The sequence below is a fragment of the Ananas comosus genome, linkage group 12, assembly GCF_001540865.1.
Source record: "Ananas comosus cultivar F153 linkage group 12, ASM154086v1, whole genome shotgun sequence".
Lineage (NCBI taxonomy): Eukaryota > Viridiplantae > Streptophyta > Magnoliopsida > Poales > Bromeliaceae > Ananas > Ananas comosus.
In genome coordinates, this window is record NC_033632.1 from 8188367 (window position 1) to 8200770 (window position 12404).

Sequence of the window (12404 nt, forward strand, 5' to 3'; positions counted from 1 at the left end):
GTCGGTGCAATTATATAAAATGTTATGTCAGAAGCTTTAGCGGGGATAATCGATGTTGGGTCCTTAAAGTAAATCTTAGGGTTGAATCAAGGGCGTTGACAACTAAGCTTGGTTGGGCAATGAAGGTACCAGGTTTTAATGCATTTAACCGAATAATAGGGGTAAATGTAAGAATGGATGCAATTAGCAGTTAAATTGCATTACTAATCCCTAAACTATGACTAAAGTTAATTTCATTTGTTCTTTAAACTTTAAATTTCGACATTTAAGATCCTAAGCTTTTAATAAGGTATTAGTTTAGTCCATAAACTTCTACCAATATTATATTTTTGTTCTTACCTTATAATAAAATTTATTTTCTATACTTAGTTTATTTGTTTGTTCGTACACTATGAATTTGCCATTTCTTTATTCATCTCATACTTTTAATTAAGAAATCGCATTTTTATACACAAAAAAATTAAAATTTGTAGGTGGTATGATTAAAATATACGAAAAAATAGTTGGTAAATGTATATTGCACAAACATAAAGATGCATATAGTATAAGCAATAATCTTTTCTTGGAAAAATGTGAAAAACTACATTTTAGTTGAAAAAAATTCTTTTTCGTAGTTTTTGTTTTCTGATTTTAAAAACAGAAAAGCAGAAATATTAATTTTCTATAAAATCTAAAAAATATTTGTTTTTTTTAAAATTATTTTATAGAAACCAAACAAACAAAAAACACTAATCTAGTCAAAAAAAACTATTTTTGGATTTTTTTTAAAAACCAAACACAGTCTATTAGTAAATAAATATATATAAAGATTAAAGTCAAATTCTTTTAGAGAGTTTAAGGAGTATTAATGGTGAATTTTTATTAAAGTTTGAGAACCAATGTGAAACTTGGCTAAAGATTTGGAGACTATTGGAACACTCACTGGCCATACAGTCTCAACATTGCTAATTAGTCCCTTTTTTCTTTTTTTTTTTTGCACATTTTGGCTTGCACATGAAAATTCTAACTTCGTTTCTGGAGCTTAGTCTTGATCCAGACGATGAATAAAAAATGAACCAAAATAGGCTCAGAAATATAAATTCATTTCAAATTTTGGAAAACAAGTAAACCCCACCCACTTTGCCTGATCAAATTGGCTCCAACCCAAATCCATTTTGAGTCCAAATTGAAATCCTACTTAAACCTTGATTAGGACCCCACCTCAAAACCCCACTATGTTATTTAATTTTCGAATTATTTACGAATTATTCGTGAATTTTTGAAGAAACGAATTACACTGTCGAATTCATATTTTTTTTTAAAAAAAAATTTTAAAAATTATATTTTATTGATAAAAATAATTATTCGTGAATAATTCGCGGTTCGCGAATAATTCGCTCACGGGTCGCAGGCCTCGCGGGTCGCGGACCTTGCGGCCCGCCCAAAACAGGGANAAAAAAAAAAAAAAAAATATATCACTCGCCCCCTCCGGAATGTTCGGCCCTCTTCCCCCCAAAAAAAAAAAAATCACTCTGGTTTTGCCCTAACTTTCTTCTCACACCTGCTGCCCTCTCTCCCCAGAAACAAAAAATCGCTCGATCAAAAAGGTTTTGCCCCAACTTTCTTCTCACCCCTGCTGCGGGCTGCTGCCCTCTCTGCTACCGACCGCAGTCCCCATCCCTTCCCCTCCGCCTCTTCCCTTCCGGCCGCTCGCCGAACGCCATCGGAAGCCCCACATCGAAGAAGATCAGGTTCTTCACTCTTCAGAAATCAGAACCCTCCTCTGTGGCCTCTTCCTCTTCCGCTTCCGCGTCGGGTGGTTCTTTACAAGAACTTTTATGCTTTAGTTTCTCTCTCTCTTTCCTTTATTTCATCTTCTCTTAATTGCTGTATGGTTTTGAGTAACAAGACCATGACTACAAAATGTAGCATCATTGTGAACATGCATTTATTAAGATTCATTATTATTTTTTTTTTATCTTTAATCTCTACAGCATACATGAATATGTCCAGCATACAAGAATAATCAGCAAATAAGGTTTTAAGAATTAAGACCTCAAAAGGTTTGATATGCCCAGACAGGTTGTGACTTGTGAGTAAGGTTTGAATGTCACAAGCATATGCATTGATTAAAAACATGGGTGTTAACTGGCAATCCTGTGAATTTCCGATGAATTTGGAGAAATAGCAATATTGAGATATTAACTTAATTTTGTAGCTCTTTATTCTTATATTCTTAAGAATTATGAGTATATATACTAATAGCATAATCTTGAGAGGGAAAAAACTTAATTTAATAGCCGAATTTTTAATTGGTGAACGTATAATATCCGTATAAATCACGTATCCGAATAATTGGTGAATCCCTTTTTTAGCCGGATTTTTCAACGAATTTAAAAATTAAAAAACGAATTTTATCCGAATTATACCCGTACCGAATTTTTGCCGAATCCGAATTAACTATGTTACTACTTCCGCCCTTTCCCCATCTCTAGATTCGACCGGATCTCATCCTCTACTCAACCTTCCCTTCCTTCCTTCCTTCTCTGATCGGAGGGATGCCCTAGTCGCCTCCGGGTTCTTCTCCGTCAGCTCGCCTGAGCCCCTTCGAAGGCGCTTCTCGTTGGACCCACCTGCCGCACCTCCTCCTCTCCACCTGCTGCTGCCACTTATTCTCCTTCTAACTAGTAAAGTTGCTACCTTTACTCCTCTTCTCCTTCTATCTACTAATACTTGTTATCTTCCAGGTTGTTACAGAAGAAGATGATGGCGTTTAGGGTTCTCTCGCGAATCCCGAGGGGCGGCGCCGCCACCGCCGCCCACCGCGCGATCATGGCGGCATCGCGGCCGGAAGCGGCAGGGAACCTCTCGGGTGGAGCCCCTCAGATCAAGGTTAGGGTTTTATAAGATTAATCATTTACAGGAATTTAGTTTAATTGGTTTGTAATCTCTTTTGTTGAATTTGGATTCGGGTAATATGAATCGCCTTCTTTAAATTCATTTCCATCTTAAAATTATTTTTAAAACATTAATTTTCTTTATACAGCTACAATTTATACTGCATTAAATTTGTTGGTCCTCGTATAATAACAAATGTCTACTACTGTTGAGGGTTTTATGTCTATTTTTCTACTTATTCTGTTATTACTATAGGTGAATTATACGTTTTCAAACAATGAGGTGTCCTGCTCCCTTTGGAGTTTTTAGCCCACTAACCCTCTTAAAAACTTTACTATAAAATTGGAACCCTCAAATTTTATTTTTAAAAATAAGCTCTGGTTAGACACGTGGGTCCCAAGTCGGTGCATTCCTGAATTTTCATGAATGCAGTCAATGGTTCACTGTCTATTGAGAAATATACACAATCCTAAAAAGGCGGTGAATCATTTACCGCATTCATATAAGCGGAGAATGGTTCACCATCTTTAAATACTAACCCACTAGCTTTAGCAGCGATAACTGACTTAACCAATGATAACTGACTTAAAGGCGCTGAATGATTCACCGTTTACATGAAGGCGCCAAGGCGGTGAATGGTTCACCACCTCTAAAGGCGGTGGATGGTTCGTTGCCTTTTCTTTTCTGCACCACAACAGCATAAATTTCCAAGTTTTTCTGTATTTACATAATAGCAATTTTTCCAAACAGTTCAATCACAATAATAAATACATAGATTGACCTATACCAACTTTAACCACACGTACATAAAATTGAACTACACCAACCTCAACCATACTTTAACATGAATAATACAATATAATAATGTAAAAATTACAAACAAAAGATTAGAAATATCAAATATACATGAAATTCTAAAAAATCCTCACAAAATCAACTCCTCTCCATGCCCTTCCTACACCCTCGCCCTCGTCCCCTACCACCTCCACATCCATGTTGTCAACCCCTTCCTCGAATATGCCTCCACGTCCACGTTGTCGACCCCTTCCTCGAATATGCACATCATCCTCCATCTGAAGATGTACAGGCTTAGTGCCATGCATCTGATCAATATGCTTGATGGCGGTGCCCTCAACAATTTGGCTTCGTCCCTTGCGTGTCAACGACTGATGATAGCATCCCCTTTTGCATCTCAACTATAGGCTCGTCAGAAATATGATCGTGTCGCCGTCACGTATGTCGATATATAATATCAACCCGACACACCTCCGATGCGGATGGAACGTCGGATGGAGGATTAGGCGTGAATGGATCAAACTGATGTACCTCTGATGTAGATGGTATATCACATGGAGGGATAAACGTCGATGCTTGAGGGAACGATGCCGACGGGATATCAAAATGAAAGACTTCCGATGTCGAGGGGACGTCAGATGGATGAATAGTGTCGGATATGGATGGAAAATCGTATGCATGCGTGGAGGCGGAGGGAATATTGCCATGGTCATCAAAAGATGGCAGGCGTGGAGGTGGAGGAATATCACCATGATCATGAAAAGATGGAGGAATATAACTGTGTTTTTCCAAAATTTGTCGCCCTGCGAAGCTTTCGATAAATGAGGGCAAAAAATTGAACTCGATAACCAAATTTCGGGGCACATCGACCATAAAATTCAGTTTTTGGAGTTAGAATATTGAAAATACTAATAAAATTAAAAGCTAAATTAAATCAATTGATACTTAAATTTATTTAATTTATTTGTCATATAATTTATCGCTTAATTTTTGTGGATAGATCTAATAAATTTTTATCATCCACCGGGACGATATATGTGGAATTAAGCAATCATCTCTTTATAAAGATATAAATTTATATAATTATTGTACTTGTGAATTTTATTATAGTATTTTAATTTCTATTCTTTATAAGGTATAATTGTACTTTATATATATAAAAAAAAAAACTTAGCAATATGTTAATTGGTGAGTGTAATAAGCTATACATAACTAATATTCATAATTATTTAATTAAATCATTCAAAATAACATTATAAGAGTTTATTGGAATTAAAAAATAAAAAAAGGTTGTGCCAAAACGTGCCATTTGGAGGTCATACGTATCCGTCGGCACGCAAGCGTGTTTGTGCCGTATCATGCCAGGCAAAAAGCGGCATACCTCTGTGCCACGACACTTTAATCCTTGGATAAAATGCTCATGTTGGTTGGAGGACATAATACTTGCATTTTGCACACGTCCATATCTTATATATTATGTGTTTGTTTGTTCTATTGTTGTCTTTCATTCCATCTTTAAGTTTTTGGTTCCTTAATAAGTTGTTATGGAGGGCATGCTTTTCTTTGTATTTACATGGGTGTCTCTTTTAAATTTAGGGATACAGTTTCTGCTTGCTATCTTGGCTTGAATCATATAATTATTAGTTCTATTTTGCAAGGCAGTCATTTTATGCACAAATGTCGTACAATAAGATCTTCAAATATTCTTTCAGTGAAACCCAATTTTCTAGAGTCTTTTGTTTAAATATAAATCCTGTATGCCAAATCTCTTTTGCTATTTTTTGTCATCACAGTGTGTTTTACTATAGGTTGTATGAAATTCAATTTTGTAGCAAAATGAACTATGAATTACAAGTTTCCCAAAGCGATGAGACAATTTTGGAGTCTTATTCTTCTTATCTGCTCTAGTAAAATCAGTTTTGTTGAAGTCGCAATTGGAATTGTATGTTTACATGATCAAATGAACTCAATTATCTAACCGAGTTTGCTTAGAGAGTATTTGAAGGATTGATTGGGTTACCATCCAATCATATTATCACCTTGAAGCATATGAGATGGTGAGACTGAAATTACTAAAGGAGGATGAGTCGACCTCTTGGTTTTTCTTTTGTGTTATTCAGGGTTATTTTATTGTTGGCATTTTTGCAACCATTCTTGTTTTTTTGCATTCTGTTACATTGTTAAATTAAATGATTTAAATGAAAAGACAATATTTTCTTTTCCTCTTTTTAAAATTTTTCTTTTCTGCAGGTTCCATACCAATCAAACCGAATGTTGAGCCATTCAACTGTAGTTGATTCAATCTTTCAGCGATTTGGGTTCTCATCTACTGCATCTCCTGAACCTACTGAAAAGGATGCGAACCAATCTCCCGGCCACGATAATACATCAAAAGCTTCATCAGAAGCGGTGCCCGACATCGACCCTACCAAAAAGAGTAATGGTTCTACTAGCCCAGGTCAAACACCAGATGCAGGTCATAGTTCGGAACCTGAGGATCCAAAATCCCACGACTCTCATAAGAGGAGGAGGAAGAGTAGTACTAAACGAACTGCATTTTCTGATTCAGATGCCGAGGGGGAGCTATCTATGGATGAATTAGTCAAGCTCGTAGCAGAGAAAGAAGAGCTACTGAAGTTAAAGCACAAGGAGATTGAGAAAATGCAAGATAAGGTTCTTCGCAGCTATGCCGAGATGGAGAATGTTATAGACAGGACAAAGCGTGAGGCTGAGAACTCAAAGAAATATGCAATACAGGTATTTCGCCAGTCCCCCAACCCCCCCGCCTCTTTTGTTTTCCCTTTCCTCTTCAGGACTTCCATATATACTGTTGGAAGTCATTTATCTAAATGTACGCCACTTTAAAATCTGGAATCTTCGTACATATCCCTTGAAACTTTTGTATTTACCAAAATACCCTTAAGTTGGGGATTTGTCTAATTTTATGAAGGAACTTGGATTTTGGATCAGAGTGAATCTTTCAAAGAGGGGTACTTTGTGAGTATAAGATACGATTCTGATAAATTAAAGTTTTGAAGGGCACAGGTGAAAATTTAGATTTCACAATGCTTGTTCAGTGGATGATTCTGTAGTGGCATCTGCATATATGTTTCCTTGCCATTTTAGTTTTGCACTGTATGCTCATTTGACCTTTCTTCTAGAGCAGCTTCTGTACTCGGGAAAGCATATGTTTCTAGACAATAATCATTCGGTTACCGAGCATCACAGAACTTCTAGCGGGGAGCTGAACGAGCTTTCAGGCTCTAAAAGTCGAAAATTTATTTTGAAGCTTTTGTTTAGCTTGGAATAAGTTACTAGGAATTTTAATTCAGAAGTTATTTGTGCTTTGTCCAACTGTGCTAACTTAATTAGCACTGCTGTAAAAGCTGCTTTGGTCTTGTGTTTTTTATTTATATTGTGCCCTTAGGACTTCTTTCTATTAAGTGCATGTCTCAAAATACTCTGCTTGTGTATGGTTACAGAGCTTTGCGAAGAGCTTGTTAGATGTTGCGGATAATTTGGCTAGAGCTTCATCTGTTGTGAAGGAAAGCTTTTCAAAGCTTGATACATCTAAAGACAATGCAGGAGCTGTCCCTCTCCTGAAAACCCTACTTGAGGGTGTTGAGATGACTGAAAAGCAACTTTCGGAGGTAATATTTTTTTTCCCACCTGTGATTCGATGCTTTATCAGTTCCTGTATTTCAGAATGATAGTTATAAGAAGAAACTGTTTCATAGTATTTTACTATCTTCAGTATTCATCTACCAAAAAAAGTTTGTGGTAAGGCCACCTTTTTATATATAAACAAATTCCTTTCAATGCTGACATCTTGCGAAACAATGGAGAATTTGCTTTTTTGCTTACGAAGTTTACTGCTGATTAGCATTTTGATGATTTTCGGTTATATTTCACCAACTTGTAATATATGGGGGTAACTTCGAAATGCCATGTTCAATGATTCCTTCAGTAGAAAATTTGTTTTCCAGTGGGTTCTCACTGCTTCTTTAATCTGGTGGGCCTATTAATGCATAACTCTATGTGGCCTTCTTGCACTCGTGAGTCGTGAGTAACAAATAGTTTTTGTGTCCGAAAATAGCCCACTTTTTTTTTTTTATTTTGCAATCTCAGTTTAGTTATGCTGATTTGGCGACTTTGGGCTTTAGTGTCATTCTGTGGATGGGAATTGCCCTAGCAGATGTTGTGAGGAGTCCCAAGTAGTGAAGATTCCGGGCAGGGGTATTCTGGTTCATGAAATTATCTTTGTTGACCCAAAAGTTACAGTGCAACAAAATTCCAAAATAGAAAAATAAGTGGACAACTTTTGTGCAAAATGTGCAAAAACTTGCTCATTGCATCTGATTGATCTATGTTGCTACAAGTGGAATACCATTGCCTCTGATTTCTTTAAAAGATATAAATTTGTTGTAATATTCTAATGAATACCCTCTCTCTTTTTCAGGTGTTTAGAAAGTTTGGAGTGGAGAAATTCGACCCTACAAATGAGCACTTTGATCCGCATAGGCATCTTGCAGTTTTCCAAATCAAAGATGCTTCGAAACCACCTGGAACTGTATCTGTTGTTATAAAGGTAAACTTCTTGTAAACTTTAATTTGATTTGGAATATTAATTTTGGGCTTCTTTTTATTTAAACCATGGAAAGACTCAGATTTGTAATTGTTAGATCTGACTGGTTTATAAGATGAATGTGTAGTTGTGTTATTCTTTCTAGATTTAGTTTGGAAATGGAGGGGGACATGACTTGATCAGTTTAAAGCATATCATGTTCTTACAGTCACTTCTAAGAAACGGACGAATATTAATTATTGTAATCTTAATGTTTATTAAGCTGCACTATCGCTTCTCGAAGTTGACTTAAATAGACTAATCATGTAGTGTAAGTTTAAGGCTTCAATCATGTAACTTTCAGTTTAAATATGTTGATATTCAATTACAAGTTCTCGTTGACAGGAGCTGTTCTCTTGGCCAAACGAATGTCCTTTGTTTCTTCTTTTCTTTTATTATTTTTGACATTTGCATTGTTAACGGCGGTAATTAGAGCAATAGGCGGTGTTATAGTGGAGCAACATGTGAGAACTTAGTCCACAATTAAAAATAATTAAAAAAGTTAAATTTAGAGAATTCTAGTATTTGGCAGGGTATCGGAATAGTTTATTTATTTATGAAAAATTAAGCTTGATGGGAATTAGGAGAATTCTACTTATGCATAGAGAATATATGCAGTTAGTGATTGGACAAAACAGCTGGATCTAACCATTCCATAGTTGAGTTTGGAATGTGAAAATGACGTACTAAATGCGGCAAACCTTATTTGATCGTTCAACCCGTCTTTTGAACTTTCTTTTGACTCTGTAATTTCTCTGCCTTGGTTATGGACTAATAATAATTAGTTTCTTTTGATTCGCTTTTCCTGGGCTCTTTGAGTATCAAATTCAATTGTATTAGAAATATAATTATAATTGGTGTGAAATTATTTTTAACTTTTTAACTTTGATTTTCAAAATTGTATGAGCTGTGCATTAATCAAATTGATCTGCTGATCGATGTAATTGGTTTCGTCGCTTTTGCAGACTGGATACATGCTGCACGATCGCGTACTTCGCCCGGCAGAAGTTGGTGTAACCGAAGCCAATAATGAAACAGATGAAAATTCCAGTGAATGAATTGGAGGTTGGGCGGGGCCCGTAGTACTTCCTATCAAACATTTCTTATAGTTGTATACAGAGTTTTTAAGTTAACTCACTTTTCCGTAGTCGGCGAGATCATTTACCCGTAAGATTAGGAAAGGAAAATTTGACTGCTGATCTTTTTTTGAAAGTTCGACACCGAGTCTGTTCACAATTTTTGGTTCTTTAATTGAAATAATCAGTTTTTACGAAACTCGCTCGTGCAGCTTTTGGATATGGAAATTTCCTCACTAGACTCTAGTTGTCGCGGAATATTGTGAACAACAATTCGATGACTCTCAGAACACTCTTTTGATCAATCATTTATTTTTGTAGCAAGTATGTCCATCTGTGATGCTGCTGTGAAATATTTAACCATTTTAATGTGCATGTTTTTTTTTTTTTTTTTTGGGGGGGTAGTGGATTTTTGTGGCGATGAATTCAAAAGGATGAATCAAAAAGTGTTCCTTTTGTGCTGATGTCCAACATAGATTAGCATCCTTTAGAAGTGTGTTTTTCTTTCCCGTCTCTCTATACCTCTCTGCTGCTTTATTAGAGTTTTGTGTATACTAAATTTTAGTGTGTTTTTTTTAGTGCTTTTATTTTTTTCTTTCGCGCACGCGCGTACGGAGGGGCGCAGGCCCTAAGCCGGACCGGCCCCTTTGCGCCAATGCCGCCCGCTCGCTGCGTGTCGCAGCTGTGTCACCGGCGCACCGCACGCCGCGTCGGATAAAAAACGACGATATGGTTGAATCTAGCTAATTCTATTTTGTTGGTGATTTAATCTGAAACTAGTGAAGGCCCGCGCTTCGCGGCGGAAAATTTGCGTAAATTTTAAAATATTGTGAACAAATTTTTTTAATTTTAAATTAAATATAAAAATTATATATAGTAAATAAATATATATTTATAAATAAAATTAGATATATATAAATTAGACTTAAAATTTAAAATTTGAAATTTATATATAAAATTTAAAATTTAAAGTTGTAAAATTCTCTCTCTCTCTTTCTCTTTCTCCTGACTCCTCTCTCTCTCTCTTTCTCTCTCTCCCTCTCTCTCTCTCTCTCTCTCTCCCTGCTCTCTGTGGGTCCCGCCGAAGGCCTCCGCCAAACGCGGGGAGGCCCCCCTGGTGCTCGGCGGGCGCACATGGTAGGCCCCTCCCCTCTCTCTCCCTTTCTCTCTCTCTTCTGCTCTCTCTCTCTCTTCCTCTGTTCTCTCTCTCTCCCCCTCTCTCTGTATGCTCTCTCTCTCTCTCCTCGGGCAGAGCTGAGCAGGGGAGGGAATTGCTGGGGAGACGACGCGTGGCGGGTTTAGGGTTCGCCTTTTATTATATGTATAGACAATCAACTATTGTTCGAAAAATTGATCTTAATAGTCTTGATTTTGTTTGTTCCAAAAAAAATCCAATCAACATGGGAAAAAGGATTACATCTTAAACAAAGAAATTAACGACTATCTCGTGTTTTCGTTTTTCAGATCTTAATCTATCAATTTAACTAAAATAATTAGATAGGATTTAGTTTTTTTTACCTCACGCGGGTTGGGAACACTATAAAATCCATGATCGTTGGTAAAATCTATTCGTCTTCGTTAGCTAGCTGCGCCTGCACATGCTCCCGGTCTCTACTCGTGTCCACATGAGATCATGGGTTTGATCAAGCTAATCAACGACTTCGATCCGCGATTCGGTTATGAACTAATACTTATGTTGCTGCGAGAGAGATGAATCAACCTTCAGTGCGTGCTAGCAACCTTCTAAAGATTGATACCGGTGGTTTTATATTGTAGGATTTGAAAAAATGGGAGGGGATTGATCGCTAGATTTTTCTAGTTTTCTTTTATTAATTATTAGTGTATGTGCGATGCACGTTTTGTAGACAATTTTTTTAAATTAAAATTTCAAATTTAAATATCTAATTTATTTTATCGGAAATGAGATCATAGAGTAATCGTTTTATTAAAATAATTTAATGATGATAAAAAAAGGACTTCTTTTTCTTGAAGAGAAAAAAAGAAAAAGAAAAGAAGAAGCCCTATTTCTTTTAAATAATTATTAAATTAATTTTGCAAGAAAAAAAGGTTAATTATGAATGTTTTGGTAGTAAAAATAGTTAACTAAGGATAAGAAAATTAATTAGGAATATATTGGAAGTAAAATAGACAATGAGGGGTATTTTGGAAATTAAAATTGATAGATCGAAAAAATATACTTGCTTTTTTATATATACTAGTTAAGGAAGCCCGCGCGATGCGCTGGGTATTTTTTTAACTTTATATAATAAAATTTTATTTGAAATAATTTAATAAATTTTTAAAAAATTGTAAGAACATAAAAAATCTACATCCGTATAGAATCAATTTAACATTTTATTCAAGTCTAAGCTGCTTAAAGAAAAAATAGCGCGAAAACTTTAAAATATATAGTTATATATTTTAAATTTTTATAATAAAAAAATTAATTGAATTCGATAAAATCAGTACGGTCGGGGTCAAATAGTAAATTTATAAGTTTGTGTTTTAATTATAATAAAACTTTAGGATATATAATTATTTATGCCTAATTTTTAAATATTTTAGATTGTATGTATTAAATATTAATTTTAATTTTATAATTATTTAGATATAAATAATTTATTTTTTATAAAAAATACTATAATTAAGTTTTTTTTAAAATTCAAAAAAGTGAGAGAGAAAAGAGTGGCTCCCTCTCCCTCAAGCGCAGTCCACTACCCCTGTCACGCCCCGGATGTCTCATTCCCCGGGCACGCCGACAAATTCGCCGTATACAAAGAAATTTTTTCTGTATACGAAGCGACAGCTGTACCTGTAGATATACAATACTACAAACAGTAACATAGAGCTGCTCAAATAAACAAACAGAGTTCATATATATAGTTCAAATCCAAAATATAGAGTTACTCGCACTAGCGAGTTAAGTAAGCTATGTACATAAACTCAGACAAAACATCTACCTGCAGCAGAGGTGCCACTAGCTCTGTCAGTCGGGTAGGGCTCTAACTCGCGACACCCTTGCCTTGATCCTG

At 35.7% G+C, this 12404-nt stretch overlaps 1 protein-coding gene across 3 annotated transcripts; it reads left to right on the top strand.

The window, feature by feature from the left end:
• LOC109718568 (protein GrpE-like) lies at positions 1449 to 9696 on the top strand. 3 transcript variants are annotated; one of them, XM_020244861.1, is made up of 8 exons: positions 1460 to 1730; positions 2475 to 2666; positions 2727 to 2871; positions 5923 to 6148; positions 6242 to 6429; positions 7155 to 7322; positions 8132 to 8260; positions 9262 to 9696. In XM_020244861.1, the coding sequence occupies exons 3-8, from the start codon at positions 2743 to 2745 to the stop codon at positions 9352 to 9354; spliced, it is 933 nt and encodes a 310-aa protein (XP_020100450.1). In that variant the 5' UTR covers positions 1460 to 1730; positions 2475 to 2666; positions 2727 to 2742; the 3' UTR covers positions 9355 to 9696. The 3 variants fall into 3 exon arrangements, with proteins under 3 accessions (XP_020100449.1, XP_020100448.1, XP_020100450.1); XM_020244859.1 differs by having other exon boundaries at positions 1458 to 1730; positions 5923 to 6429; XM_020244860.1 differs by lacking the exon at positions 2475 to 2666 and having other exon boundaries at positions 1449 to 1730; positions 5923 to 6429.

Coding starts and splice junctions, on each gene's coding strand:
- LOC109718568 (XM_020244860.1), top strand. CDS start 2,743: ATGATGGCGTTTAGGGTTCTCTCGCGAATCCCGAGGGGCGGCGCCGCC. Junction 2,872..5,922: donor GTGGAGCCCCTCAGATCAAG/GTTAGGGTTTTA, acceptor TCTTTTCTGCAG/GTTCCATACCAATCAAACCG. Junction 8,261..9,261: donor CTGTATCTGTTGTTATAAAG/GTAAACTTCTTG, acceptor TCGCTTTTGCAG/ACTGGATACATGCTGCACGA.